Here is a 15122-nt window from a genome sequence, read left to right as displayed (position 1 = left end):
TATTACTAAAATAGCTGTTGTGCATCATTTGCTAACAGTAATTATTTACATTCAAATAAAGCCAAATAAAATACAGTCCCCATGCTGCGCCTGAATAGTTGCTCCAGTTCCGGTAGGGGGCAGTATTTCACCTAACCAGTGCGCGTCCCTGCGGAAACGTATTAGAGAAGACGAAGAAGGAGAGCGACCGCGCGGGCTACGACATGGCCGAGAAGGAAAACATAAACAGCAGACCAAGTGTCTACGAGGCCGTTGTGAACCGCTGGTTTATGGACTACGGCTTTCATTTGGCCGTAGAGTTATTTCAAAAACACAAACATGCAGACTTTGTCGAGGTTGGGAATTTACTCAGCAGTAAGTAAAGAAACGCGCAGTCACTTGTCTATGTAAGCTAATATAGCTCTAATAATAATATAGCTGTAATCAAAGTTGATGCTTCTTTTTCAATGCGGTTGCTAAACGTGCTTCGATCGCCACTTTACGCGGTAAAGCACAGTTCTGAGCTCGCTACTCGGAGTGGTATTGTTAGTAGTAAGTCGGCTTATGTTGACCCCCAAGTGAACACATCGCGCCTAACTTTGTGGGAGCGTGTGGTGGTGGTGGTAGCAGCTGAATGCCTTTCTGACCTGGCATTTGATGCAATATCAATGCAAGCTACTCATATACACTACCAGTGAAAAGTTTTTTTGTTTTTTTTTAATCTTTACTTATCTTTAACTTTACAACTACGCTGCAGATAAATACTGAAGGCATCAAATATATGAGCAAGATATATGTTGTTATGCAGCAAAGAAAAACACTTTTTTTTTTTTTTTTAAATGAAAGGTAGCTACTTTGAAGAATTTAAATATTAAACGTTTTCACTTTTATTGTTTACTACAGAATTACATGTGTGTCCATATGTAGTTGTGATGTCTTCAGGAAGAAACTGCAATGTCAGTAGTCATGAGAATGAAAGAAAAGGCATTACATTTTGTGTCCAAACTTTTGACTGGTTGTGTATTTACACATATTTTCAGAACTTGCGTACATTTTTTTCCTCGTGCTTGCTAGGACAGGTTTTTTTTGCGCCTTATACATGTAAAATAATGTCTTTTTTGTAAACAAATATTATTATAGTATTCCCAATTTTGACTTGTTGAATGTTTGTTGAATAATACCAGTTGAGAAGGACTTATACATACACACTTACTCACTGGTTGTTTGGCTATTATCTAGACATATTTTGAAAAATGATGATCTTTTCCTGTCCTGTCACAGGTCTATTGTCGCGTCCACTTGAGATCACAGATGTCACACATCTCAGGGTTCGAATATTGCAGTTCCTGATCTGCATAAATCAAGTGGAAAACTTTGGTAAGATCGCCTTAATCGGATCACACTCGTTGCTTCCAATAGCTTTGTTAAAAAAGAATTTAATTAATGAGAAGGGTCTTTACTTGTGTCTATTTGCATCAAAGGAAACAGTAGAGTTTTTAATATTCATATCCCTTTATTTAACAGATTCATTTGACACTGATGAGATGAACCCTTTGGAGTCTGCACTGGAATTGCTGGAAAGCATTAACCAGGACTTTAATATTTCACTGCCGGATTACAAAAATGCCTGCATTTCACTTAAAGAGTTGGTATGTGTTTTTGTTTTGTCACTGCGGTTATTGTACCTTTTAAATTGTTTGAGTTTGATTTTCCCCCACTCAGGCCCTCCAATCAAAGCTACATTGTGACTTCATACACTTTATCCAGATGTTGTGACGCTGCTGTCATTGTAAAGATTATTCACTTCTCCATCATTTGTTGTGTAAACACCATGGAAATGTGGGTTAAGCCCCAAGTAAAATGGGTCAGAGTTCCCTTCCAAAGAAGAATGGTTTAAACTGTTCTACTCTTATCATTCACATCTCATGAATGCTGAACCTTAGAATGGTTAATATACTTTGGGGTATAATAATCATTAGTTTTAGGGTTATTTTGTGTTTGATTTATGGATTATTTGAAGGCCTGATTCAGTTTAATTTCGGTCTTATTTTTCTTATCTTTTCATGAAACGGCAGTAGTTCAGTTCCATCAAAGGTTGAAAACATTTTGATTGACATTTCTGTCCTTGTATTTATATGGTTCAATTGGGATTATGCACTGTGTTATCATTTGAATTTGTCAAGACCGTAGTCTTGTGGAGATGCACTTTACCATATCTGATCGAATGGGGACTAGAGCTCATCCTCCATCACCTACGAAGAGAAAATGCCTCCATTATTAAATATATTCCTTGGGTTTTAGAAATTGCCATTTAACAAAGGGCTCTGTCTTTACTTTGTCCCTTTTAAAGATTGTGGTGGCTTTCATAAAGAAGGGAGAGTTTGACAAAGCGGAGGAGATGCTGAACAAATACTTCCCCAAGTCAAGAGTTGGTAAGGTGAGTGAAGCAACATCTCTTCTGGGGTCTTAAAATTTCCTCATTCATGTCAAAGAATCTGGCTTGCAACTTACTTTTATTAACACCAGACTATTCTAGCAAATACAATAAAACTGAGGTGTTCCATGTTCAACCCTGTAATTAACATGATGCTTGTTTAAAGTCCATCCTCAGTCAGCCGTGTGGTTGTATAATATAAAATGTATTTGACTCTAATTCTACATATGGTGGATTGCTGCATGTTTCTCATTGCTGGTCAATATTTTTCCTCTTCAGAATGCTGTACTAACGGAACTCATTAAACAGAAGAGCCATTTGCATCCAGCCATTCAGCAGGTGGACTTCCAACAGTTCCGAGAGGACACGCTGGCCTTCTGCCAGAAGATCTGCCGTCTTAGTAATCCCTTTCTCCTCAAGGTGTGTATCTGTGTATGCAATACATATTCACTACTGTAGGGCTCACTGCACAATTAAAAAGCCTTCTTTTCATGGTCACCAAGTTTGTGGCCATGTGGCTGTGTATCTATTGTTTTCGCCCAACTCCTCCATTTGTTAATTAACTGAGCTTTGCTGATTCATTTACAGGCTGCAGTGATATATGTGGATAAGAGAGACGTGGAGCAAGATGGGGATGAAGCTTATCAGGATGAAGAAACTGAACCCATTCCACCCCCCACTGAGAAGTTAAACATCAGTGTCCAGTGCCTTCCAAGGTAGGCGTTCCTGGTTTGCTCAACTAACTGTGTGGATGAATGAACAAGGCCAAATTGCTATTGAATGCATACAAATATTGGTGGAAATACATGAAAGTTTTGTTTTTAGTTGACATCTGATGTGAATTTAGATTGATGTATTACACCAATGTTTCGTTTTTTTCTCACAACATCCTCAAGTTCCCAATTTGATATATCTAAACTATAGATTTGATTTTTTTTTTGGACCTTTTGCACTTTCACTGTCTTGAGAATTAAGAACGTAGAGTCGGGTGCATTTGATCTCTTGGCCAACAGCTACTGCAGATTTGGGCTTTGTGTGATTGTTATTTAAGTGAGCATAACAGTGATTGTAACCACAATTACAACCTTTTAAAGTACAGATTATTGCTTTTCTCTCACAGTACACACTGTCTGCTGCTGCAGGGCACCTCAGGTTGAAAGTTGTTGTTAAGTTGTTATCTTAAATCTACTATTACCTGTGTTTTTGATGAACAATGTCTTGTGTCTCCGTGTGCAAGTGAAAAGGCAGCCTTACCGGTTTCCAGGCTTGCGGCTGCCTACAAGGATTTGGCTGTTGGTCCCCATCAGAAATCATTTAATGAGCTGGAGGAAGAAGTAAAGACAGAAGAAAGAAACTGTGCTTGTCACCACCGGCCCCCAACTCCAGCCAACAGGCAGAATTCGGTGCCAGACGTGTCACTCGAGAGAGACTCCACCAGCTCTGTTGATCCCTCCACCTCCACCACTGAGCCGCCAGCAAAAACGGATGGCTCCCCTCAAACAGACCCAGGGTTGCTCACAAAGACAGTCACAGTGTCATTGAAACGACGGCTTTTCTCTGTCGCTCAGCTGGTGGTTGAGCCTGACAGCCAGAGCAGCTCCCCGTCCATAGGGCCCTCTCAGGAAGAGGAGACTGAAGTTGGAGCAGAGAGGCTGCAGGAATCAGAAGAATCCAGTCAGAAAGACCTGCACAGCCCAGTGAAAATTATTGAAATTGCCAAACCCATAAGGAAACATCGCCAAAAAGCAAGGAAATTCTCCAGCAGGTAAAAATATATGTATCAAAGAAACACACACAGTTGCGCCGGGCAGAAGCTTTGCTTTCGTAGAACTCTTGACCTTGATGTTGTTTCATCCTTCACAGGAGAGGTTGTGATGAAATGGACAAGAAATATTTTTCAAAATACAGTGTGTTTTTGTTAAGTATGTTCAACATTGTAAATTGGTAGCTTAAAGAGACTTGGCTGCACATCAATAGTTCAATACAAGGGGGATAGATGGTGGTCAGTGAAGTTTATTTCATCGAGATGGCTTTATGTATGAATCAAATAATGAACATTTCAGTTGTTGTTGGGGGGTGGAGAGGAAGACAACAAAAATCATCAGGATTGCACTCACCATTAAAATGCTCTCACCTCCTTTCACACTTTAATTCTGGTAGCTCAGAAGAGAATTTGTCCACCAGTGAAGACTGTACACCAGTGAAGAATCCAACTGGCGGTTCCATCACCAAGAAAAGTCATGTTTCATCACCGGTAAGCTCGGTGGTAGCATTTCCAATCAAATGTTGAAATATGAGGATACATATACTGTATTTATCATTCTTTTCAAATGTTTTTTTTATTAGGATAATACAGTATCATCATCTCCAACTCAGAACTCAGAGCAGGGGTGCGTATAATAGACAATATCAGTTTTATTGTCATTTTTCTTTTGCTGAGGTGTAACAGCAGTTAACACTCATCATGCAGGAGTCCCCCGCAGTCGAAGCGAAGGTCAACACGCAAGGTCGAAGAACATGCGGTGTTGCCAGCTTTCCTCAGAAGCTCACGGCAAAAATCTCCAAAACAACAGGCTGCAACTCCCTGCAGCAGGCAAGTCCCGGTGCCGTCCTGTCTCCCATTGGACAGTGCATTTCCCTAGCAAGTACTTTTGGTATTTAAAAATGTATTTGAATTGCAGCAATGCGGATGAACTCCACATCTCAGATTATTCGTTGAGCAACTCCCCCAGTGCCTCTCCACCTCCCCAGGAACCGAAAACCAGCTCCACCCCTCACAAAGAAAAATGGCAAGTGAAGACCACACACACACACACACACACACACACACACACAGAAAGAAACAGAGAGAGAGAGAGAAAGAAAATATCTTGATGGATGAGTCTCTTGTTATAAACAAATTATTTGATCCATCACAGATTGAGTTCACTTTCTAGTCCACATATTAATTAATATCAGCCACTTCACACTGAATTTTTAAGTAATTTTTAAGTCAGCTATGTTCAATGTTAATATCTGCCCTTAAAAATACAGTCAAACTTGTTTACAATAACAGTAAAATTACAACCACATTCATGACTGTCATTCACTGAGGATACTTTTAATGACACAAAAAAAAAATGTTTTTGTCACAGGAAACAACTCGTCAGAAAAGCAAAGGAGAGCAGAGACGATTGGTCTGATGAAGACTCGTTATTCCCCAGCAAAGGTAGCAAAGGTAATCTGTCTCGCAAAAACTCTGCCATTGCTCACCGGGCTTAAACTAATTTAGACGTCTTGGTGGTAATAAAGTCTGTGTGTCACTCAGGTTCGCACACCGCAAGCAACAACACAAGCCCGGGCATAAAGAGGAAAGTGAGTATAGCATCCACTGGTTACACTGTGAAGCACCTCCATTCTTCTCTCTGTCTCCAGTGGGTGAAACCACCTCTCCTGTTTTTTTTCTTGCCACTGCTGTCTTGGAGTTTGTTTTATTTGAGTAATGTCTACACCTGTTGTACATCTAAGAGTTTGGCTTTTAATTTGCAATAACTTTCGGTGCGGCCAGTGGGACACAGCAGGGGAGCGCTTTGTGACACACATGCTTTTTGTGTCGCAGCTGTGGACCGATGAAGAATCAAATAAGCTAAAAGAAGGAGTTGAAAAGTTTGGCGAGGGGAACTGGGGCAAAATCAAGTCATACTTCTCCTTCAAAGACCGAACCAACGTCAACCTCAAGGACAGATGGAGAACTATGAAAAAGCTGAAAATGGTATGAGCACTATGGGAAGACCGATTTTGAGTTTCTTTTGCCTCTTCGTCACTTTTTATTTTTTATTTTTGAGGGAAGTCGTCATCTGGTTCCATTTCAGTTAGCACTTTTCTGTTCTAGTTTTCAAAATTGTGAGGTCTGACATTGTTTTTCGTTTGTATGTGCAAATTTCTGTAAAATTACTAAAGAAGACACCTTTATTTCATTAAATTTTAATTCTGAAGAATGCAAAAATTCTCAACTTTTTTTCAACATCTTTTTGACACACTTGCACTGACATCGAATATAAAGTGAGATGCTCACAAATACTGTTGCACTTGGTGGATTTAGTTGAGGAGAACAGATCTTGAATCCAAGAGGGAAGTGCTGAGACGAGGACATTCAGCAGTTGGCGAATGGACTGTAGACTTTCAGCCCATTGATGGTACTAGAAATATGAGCCATTGCGTTTGTTGTTATAACCACAAACTACACAAACATATTCCTCCTCTGTTTAAAAAAAGAAAGAAAAACACTGCAGCTGGAATTTGTATTGCTGGCTGAGAGAGAGAGAGAGAAAAAAAGGTCCATTTGCTGATGTGATTTTATGTCAGCGTGTCTTCATTCCTGATGAATTCTCCCACGTCGGCTTGGTGGAACACTACTATGGACAGGGGATCTACTCGCCGACAATCCTGCGTGGACTTTGCTGCCACACCAAAACCCTGAGAAGAGAAATAGTCATGAGAAGAAAAAAAAACTGCACAAATAGCATTTTGTTTTGATGCATTGAACAACAGAGGTCTTGTGGCTATTCTGTGCAAAAATACAACATGCAGGTGCAGCAACAATAAGACGGCCCAGTTCAGTGTGTCAGAAATAAACACAGGAAGTGAGCTAATGTCCTCGTTCACGGACCGTGCAGTGTCCTGGTTGGGGAAACTCACCAGGGGCACATCCGCCATGGAGTAGACCACCACTCCTTGGTACTGCATTGTGTTCTCAGTGATTCTCCCGAGGCCTGATTTCAACACGTGGTTCCCGTAGAGGAAGGACTGCTCTGTTCCAGGTTTCACCCACACCTTAAACTGAACAACGACAAAAAAAACTTGTTTTAACAGGTGATGCAGAGTGCAGCTTTGTTAGTAAGATATGCAATATATCAGTGAGCAAGAATAGACACGATGCACCCAACACCAAACCACAGCATGTAACAAAATGAATACTAAGATTAAACAGCCAATTCTTCTGTTCAACCCAGTGTCTCAATGATGCAGACTTTCAACCCATTTTAATGTTGGCATCATTGATTCGTTTTACACGGTCAGACGGCAAATTTAAAACTATTAGCGTTCATTGTATTTCTATTTTCTTTTTCATTATTATTTACATAGACATAAATGATGTGCCACATCGAGCCACGTACCAATTATTTATAGCCAGACTAACTTTTAATGCCGGTATGTGGATGGACCTTGGAAATACATCATACATACAGCAACTTGCAACACAACAATGAACCGGTATATTAAAAATAAATAAATATAATAAATCCATATGCAGTGAAAGACTGACAATGCGAAGCTAATGAACACCATTAAGTCACGATAGATAGAGTTCCACATGTAGGAAAAGCTGCACTGAGGGTTTATGTAGCGGACCCTTCAAGTTCCCACTAGATATATTATAGAGCCGAAAGCTCTGAATGGAACCACCAGGTCACAAGGCTCCCATCAAGTTACCAGCGTGTGCAATAAGATGGCAGTAAGTAATAAACATACACGTTGCACGCATAACTTCAACACAGTCTGGCAGTTTGTTTTCACAGTATGTGAAGTTGTTGATGCTGTCAGTCAACCACAATAAAAACTGAGATGCGGTCATAATCACCTTAGCATATGGAGCCAGGAAGTCCAAAGCCGTTATGTGCAAACGGAATTTATTGGTCTTGGTGAACTTTCCGAAGCATGTTCCCACCGACACCAGCTTGTCCCGAGAAATGTTGGTCGCCAACTTGAGGATCCTCTCACTGTGTACACACATGGGAGATGAGCGAATGAATCCACGTGGGAGTGACTTTTAAGAGAAAATTGCAGTAAACATGTATTTATCTTAAATTACCTCATGTAATATACACGGTCGTTGTGTAACCTGAAACAATATGTACCATCCGGTCGATCCACGAGAAGCTTTATGTTTTCGCCGATGCTGTGATGGGACAAGAAACACAGTCAACACGTTGGCTAACGAAGATGCTAACGTTTCGAGCATTTACGGTCTGAATGCACCGACAAAGGTTCGGTCTGTTTACTTACTACTTGGAAAGTTTTTCAAACATGGTCTTCGTCTCTTCATCTGTTAGAGGTCTCATATTTAATCGTTTAGAAAGAATCTCTGCATGTAACAGTAACTGGGGGGAAACGTGGGACTGACTTGCGGAAGTAGTCGCTCTCCCTTCCGGAAGTAAGGTGACGTAAACAGCTAGCTCGGTTCCTGGACTTTTTTTTTGCATTCTTTCAGCGTTCAGTCGACCGTTTCTCTTGCCACCAACCCAGCTGCCATCTGGTGAGTTCTACCGCCTAAGAATGCGATAACTCTCGGAAACGCGGCTACTCTACGTCCGTTGAACATAGAGACGGATGCCTACTGGAATTTATTTTCGTTTTTTGTGGAACACCGATGTACTAGAGTCGAAAACTGGTTGAGTTAGCTTGGGCTAGCTGTCAGTCGAGACAACCCGGGCGAGCTCGTCAACTTTAGCTCGTTGAAGCTAACTCCGTTGAAAAACGCTGGGGCTTTCCTCGATCCGGACACTGCGGTGATTCCCGACAATGACCCCGCTGCAGCAGCGGAACCGCTACGAGCGACAATCGAATCGGCTCAATCGAGTCTTCCCACCTCGAAATGTTAATGTAAATTGTCACCACGGCACCCCCGGCTGCTCTGCCCGTAAGGAGAGGAGCGTTTTGCCGCAGCTATGCGAAGTCGGTTACATAATGTTGTTTGTAAATAGCGATTATCTCCGTGCGATCGAGGGTAAATGGTAAAGAAAGTAATCCTTTTAAGGATTTCAACAGTAATTACGGTCAACGGTAGTCGGCCCTCTCTCTTTGCCTCCTTATAGCACGTAATGCTGCTCACCTGCACGGAGCGAGCACACTGACAGTGGCCGCTGGATTTAGATTTAATGACACTAAAATAATCTGTCAGCGAACCCTTTGGGTCTGATTAAAAATTTCAGTGCTCCCTAAACACCGGTATGGTGATTTTTAACAAATAGCCCACTTGTCTGTGTGATTGATGAAGCATGTGATCAAAAGCCAGACTTCCTTTTCGCCTCCAGACTGTTAACACCCTTTGCTTATGTTGTTGGCCTTCCTGTCTGCTCCGCCTCTTTCTTTATGCAGCTATAAATGTCACGATTAGTTATTGTTTTCACACGATGCCACCATATACATTCTCGTTTTAAGTTTCTAATCTTGTTAGTTGACTAAACCTCTAGATCGTTTATGTGTCCTAACGTATAGATTCAAAAAGCGGGAAGAAAACCGAACATCTCAAGGCTGCACTGTCAGCATCAGCGTGGCTTAAAGTGACATAACGACTGTGAAATGTAAAGTTAGACCATTTTTTCAGAAGCACTGAACAGCCCTGATGCCTCTACCATTAGTTTTGACCTAGTTTCTCTCTCTCTCTCTCTCTCTCTCTCTCTCTCTCTCTCTCTCTCTCTCTCTCTCTCTCTCTCTCTCTCTCTCTCTCGGCCCCTGACACCAGAGTGACCTGACTAAGTGAAAACAGTAGCATACTTGTCACTGAAAAGCCGGTTAAAGCAACATCTTGACACTTTGTGTTTGGAGATGTCAGCAAGCAGCCTGTTCATGTTCTCAGTAGATTGACCTGAAAATAAGTCTGTTTAATGTAGAGCAGCATCAAAGATAGAAAAAAATAATAATTTGTGTTTTTCTGTTCTTGTTTTTTTTTTTTTTTTATCCCCCTCCTCTTCTGTGAACAGGAGCGCGCTGCCCCAGCGTTGGGAGGCTTCTTGTGTCAACAGTCCCCTGGGGTTTAAGCCGGCAGGTTGACTCCTCTCAGTTCCTTGCCTGTGTGTGTGTGTGTTTTTTTTTTTTGTTCTGGTCGCCACCAAACAGGAAGACACTCTGCAAAAGGCGTCGGAGCAGACAGAGGAAACTGCTGCGGCTTCTTCGTCAGCCTCAGAATGACTGAGTTCTGGGTTTGTTTCAGCTGCTGCATCGCAGAGCAGCCGCAGCCTGTGAGTATGGGATGGGCGTGAAACAGTCGGCAAAATGTTGTTGAAAGCGCGTTTGTGTGAGTAAATAGATTTTTGTGGAACATACCATCTTATTTGTTAGTTAGTTAAGTTTTTTTCTCTCTCTTTAAAATACTTGACATTTTATATTTCTTGCGTGCTTCTGCTTGTGGCCAGTCCACCCTGAGTAAAGCACGTAGTACCTTCAATTATTGCTGATGGTAGAGAGATTCACCACTATTTTCTAATGTTTAAAAAAGAGCATCACAAATCTGCTCTTTTTTATCAACGGTAGCAACAACCTCAAAGTGAAAGCGTGTACACGCTGTCAGACTTTTAGAGACATTAAGATTTATTAACCTGTCAGTAAACAAGCTGTGCCTCACTGCACTCTGCCGCTTGTTCAGTTAATATAATATGCCAGCTGTGTTGGTTACAGCATACAGGTAATTGGGTCAAGGTTTCACTTGTTTGTCTCTGGACGTGTTTGCAAATTAGGGGGAGGGGATTATTTATTTTGTTTTTATTGAAACTCTAAGTGGGTTTTGTGTTTGGTGGTTGTTTGCAGAAACGACGACGACGGATCGATCGCTCCATGATCGGCGAGCCGACAAACTTTGTTCACACCACACACGTCGGCTCGGGCGACATGGGAATCGGCTTGCCATCGGTGGGTTCATTTTTTTTGTTGTTACTTTTGTGCACGAAAAGTACAAATGTGTCCACTTTTCAAAGCTTTCTGGCAGCAGAGCGGAAGAAATTCCAGTCCGCTCTGGTTTGCAGTTAAAATGAAATCAAACTATCAGCGTGGTTGATGATTGTTCTTTTTTTTTAGGTGGACCTTGTTCAGGCCCAGATGAAATCAAAAGGTGGCTACGCACACGGAGGGTCTGAAGGCTCCCAGTTGTAACGGTGAGTGCTGCTTTGTGTTCTCTGGATTAACGTGCACGTCGACGCGTCATCGCAATGTGGCGTCTGCTCGATCGGCGACCCCAGACTGTGCGAGCGCCATGTTTTTCCACGTTTATTTCTAAGTGAATTCCAGTTCAATACGTGCGACAACGTCTCACACAGTCTCAGAGGTGAATTGCCGCGTGGAATGCCCTGCATCATGTACATACTTGGTATAATTACATTTAAGCAGGGGAATTTCCTCACTCCTCCCGTGAAAGAAATCGATCCCTCTCCGCCTCGGTGGATTTTCTTGGGGCGGACGCACTGAGGTCTTCCTTGTGTCCGTCCGTCCGCCACTAGAATCACGTGAAGGCCTACTTGGGTTTTTCAACTCTGACCTGATTTGAACAACGCTGTTGCTTTTCTCCTCCTCAGGTTAGCTGTTAATGTTATTGCGCTGCTTCTTGATGTTGTCATAGTTACCGTAAAGCCACTTTATTGTCCCAGTTAGGTAATAAATGGGTTTTAACACAGCATTAGCAACCATAAAAAAAACAACCAAAAAATGACCATGAGTGGCTTGGCTCGGCTCAGTCACATGGCTCAACCCACATCCCACTTATCAGTGGCTCTGCAGCGTCTAACATCTGTTCCACTTCTTCCCTCCCGCAGCCCTGCAGTCTCGTGGAAACTACTGTTGTTGATATGAGGAAGAGTTTTCAAAAAAAAGAAAAAAGCAGTTCTGTCTATCATGGACGCAGGACCAAAAGATGAAACTACTGCTTTTTTTTTCCTCCCCAACCATAATGTTGTATATATTTTTTATTTTTCATTCTTTTTTTTTCTTTTTTTTTAATGAAAGCACTGCTATCTATTTGCTGCCATACTGTTGCACTGTAAAGAGTAGCTGTTCAGAGCAGACAGGAGGGTTTTTAGAAAGCTCATAATCTCCATCAGACGTATGCTTGTGTGTATGCATGAGGAAAATAGTTCCCCCCCAAAATCCCATACGGATGCCTGTATTTATTATTATCTGATTTGCGACGCGACCTCGCGGTGGCTGGGCCACACTGGAGATGTGGAAAGTTCCGTGTCCTTCTTTTCTTCTCGGAGGTTCATCAGAGGACAGGCGGTGGTAGCAAGGCAAAGAGAGAAAAAAAAGCAGCGCGTTCATCGTTTTGTTTGGGTTTTTTTTTATGCTGAGAACTTCGTATGATTCTGAGTGGCTTTCAGGGTTAAAGATTGCTGTCTTGTAATAAACTTGAAATGGAGTAGAGTACACTGGATCATACATTGTACGCTCACACTCGCTTAGGATTTTCGCATTTGTTTTAAAAAAAAAGTTTTTTTTATACTCGTTTAGATTAAAACATAGAATTTTAATGAACCATGAACCTCCTAATCTGCCTTCTGAAGTCATGTTCGTGTTTATTTGTTTAATTTGTCCTGCTGGTGGCTTGATGCTGGAAAACCGAAACTACCGAGCTGAATGGTTCCCTTATGATGCTTTTTATACGTTTTGGTGGTTGCCTTTAGAGAAACAAGTAACCATTATTGTTTTTTTTGTTTGTTTTTTTAAATAATAATAATAATAGGTTCATTGCATGTTTTCTAAATAATTGTTAGTCAATTAAAAGTCAAAACTTATATCGTAGTAAAATGTTCCAGAACCCAAAGCTGTGTCTTTAACATTGTTTTTTTTTTTCCCCAAAAACATTTCTCGTGTTCATCATATCTACAAAAGGCAGCAATTCCTAGTTTCAATTCAATGAGACCAGCAAATATTTGACAGCTTTTCTTCAAACAGTCATTTGAACGGATGGATGGAATGTTTCTCTCGTCAACCCGTCTTTGCAGCTCCAGTTGTGTGCCAACCTTTGACCAAGAAATTAACTCACAACGTCGTTAGCGGCACCGCCGTCGATGTGGGTCGCGCTCGATGCAGTCGCCTGGGCTGTCATGCCTGCATTTTAACCTTGTAAATCACGCTCTGACGTCACCGTGTAACTGTTGCCGAGATGTTTGTGTTCCAACGGCTGGCCGAGGCTTCATAGAATAGGACCGTACGATTTGGCCGAAACCAAGCCATCCAGCCCCGCGTCAATGGTCGGCTCCACATGTATGCTTCACACATCAGTTGTATTTATGCTTAATGTTTGCTTCGCTTTATTGTGAGTTTAAGACCAAAAACCTTTGCATGTAATTAATGTTTTGATGGATTGGTGCAGTATGGCAAAAATGCCCTTTCGATGCTTGATGAGTTTGGAGGACACTGAGGAGTACTGGTGTTTGGTGGTGGGTGGGTCTTAGCCCTGCCAACACCACCTTGTGTGACGTTGCCCTCCGGGTGTATCGAAAGCTTCGCCCCTTGACAAACCGATGGAAATTTCCCTTCAATGGCTTATGTTTGGAGTAGTTCTGGTGAATAACTTTTGTTTGTGAAAGGAGAAAAAGGTTAAAGGTGACATTAATGTTGAAGTGTCAAACGGTTAGCTGTCTGTGCAAACCTTGCCCTCATTGTCATCTCAAGGAAAAGCAAAGCGGTGCAGCTCAGTATTGTCAGATATCCAAGTTCTCTCCCCCCCCCCCATCCAGGCTTCATTCAGGGTGATGAAGAACAGAACAGTTTGCATTGAGTGATGAGCAGCAGATTGTTTCCAGATATTTGCTCATCGCTGTTGAAAGTGATTGTAAATCCTCAGAATCTTCAGAGTCAGAGGTGCCAAGTTGAACCAGCACAACCAGATCCAATCATTCACGTCTTTGTATTTCATGTCTATTGTTATCATCGCTCTATTATTTAACATTCCACCAATAGAATGTGGTTGTATTTGTAAAAGTCAAGCAAAAGTCTGTAGACGGCTGTTCAGCGGTGCTCTCGTCACGCTGTCTTTCCCACCAGAATGAACTATTTTGTGTACATGCAGGGAGATGTAAAAGAAAAAAAATAATAATAAAGTAATGAGCCAACGGACAGATCATCATTCCTACATCTCAGATTTGACCAATGGCAGCCTTAAATTTGCTGGTTGACACTTTCCCAAACGTTAACAGACAGATTTCTAATGTGATTGGTCAGCGGCCTCAGTCACTCAGAAGCTCATCTGTTCCCAAGGTTCTGATGTAAATCCTGCGTGAAACACAGTCGCATTTGCACCGATGTATTTTTATTCTGTTCTGTCTCCTCATTCCCAGCACTGGGCTAGCAAGCTCATCTTCAAATGTACTGGTGTTGCAGTATACTATGTGACCAGCAGGCTGTGCGAGAGGACTGTTTGAATGTGACTCAAAAAAAAAACAACAGATTTCCATATAGGATTCCTGTCATAGGATTTATTTTATGATATATGTAAAAAAAAAATAAAAATAAAAAAACAGGACATCAAAGTCATGGGTCTGTGATTAAAATGTATTGAGGGTCATATATTTTTGGTCATGTTTCTGTTTTGGCAAAGAAGATTTGGATTTGTTTTATTTTCCTCAGGAACTGCCTGATATAATTGTTCCCACCTTAAGGGGAAACTCATCTGTCTTTTTCTGCATTTTTCAGAATTAAAAAAAGAGAAATAAATGTTGATTGTTGATGTTTATCCACTTGTTTTCAGTGTTTTTTGTTTAATCATAATACTCTCTTTCAAATTAGCCAAGACGCAAGTTAAAACTGGTCTAGAACTGGCAGCAGCGTTATGACTGTGGTAATAAGACCCTTTCCAAATGACTTACTGAAGCACTGTACAAAATGCTTTTTGCTTTATGCACTAAAATATTGTCAAACAACACTCAGCTTAAAGTATTAAATGAATTGCTGAATGTTTGTT

The 15122-nt window shown here is 41.4% G+C and overlaps 4 protein-coding genes across 4 annotated transcripts in view; 2 read left to right on the top strand and 2 right to left on the bottom strand.

The window, feature by feature from the left end:
- Positions 1-15122, bottom strand: part of LOC142904391 (uncharacterized) — a 329108-nt gene that overhangs the window by 303168 nt on the left and 10818 nt on the right. The window lies entirely within an intron of this gene.
- Positions 165-6182, top strand: terfa (telomeric repeat binding factor a). Its single transcript, XM_076050503.1, has 14 exons — positions 165-354; positions 1261-1356; positions 1504-1628; positions 2330-2416; positions 2693-2833; positions 3002-3129; positions 3651-4178; positions 4574-4667; positions 4760-4803; positions 4884-5006; positions 5095-5202; positions 5548-5630; positions 5721-5767; positions 6012-6182. The coding sequence occupies exons 1-14, from the start codon at positions 204-206 to the stop codon at positions 6168-6170; spliced, it is 1914 nt and encodes a 637-aa protein (XP_075906618.1). The 5' UTR covers positions 165-203; the 3' UTR covers positions 6171-6182.
- Positions 5870-8592, bottom strand: nip7 (NIP7 nucleolar pre-rRNA processing protein). The gene is made up of 5 exons (XM_076050514.1): positions 8459-8592; positions 8265-8351; positions 8034-8172; positions 7091-7231; positions 5870-6868 (listed from the first exon to the last, which is right to left on the bottom strand). The coding sequence occupies exons 1-5, from the start codon at positions 8512-8514 to the stop codon at positions 6749-6751; spliced, it is 543 nt and encodes a 180-aa protein (XP_075906629.1). The 5' UTR covers positions 8515-8592; the 3' UTR covers positions 5870-6748.
- On the top strand, positions 8588-14894 carry cdc42se2 (CDC42 small effector 2). Its single transcript, XM_076050527.1, has 5 exons — positions 8588-8708; positions 10156-10413; positions 10979-11080; positions 11246-11322; positions 11977-14894. The coding sequence occupies exons 2-4, from the start codon at positions 10360-10362 to the stop codon at positions 11318-11320; spliced, it is 231 nt and encodes a 76-aa protein (XP_075906642.1). The 5' UTR covers positions 8588-8708; positions 10156-10359; the 3' UTR covers positions 11321-11322; positions 11977-14894.

The sequence above is a fragment of the Nelusetta ayraudi genome, unplaced genomic scaffold (assembly GCF_046127955.1).
Source record: "Nelusetta ayraudi isolate G7.1 ecotype Tasmania unplaced genomic scaffold, CSIRO-AGI_Nayr_v1 ptg000005l, whole genome shotgun sequence".
Taxonomy (NCBI): domain Eukaryota; kingdom Metazoa; phylum Chordata; class Actinopteri; order Tetraodontiformes; family Monacanthidae; genus Nelusetta; species Nelusetta ayraudi.
This window is presented reverse-complemented; position numbering and strand designations above follow the sequence as displayed.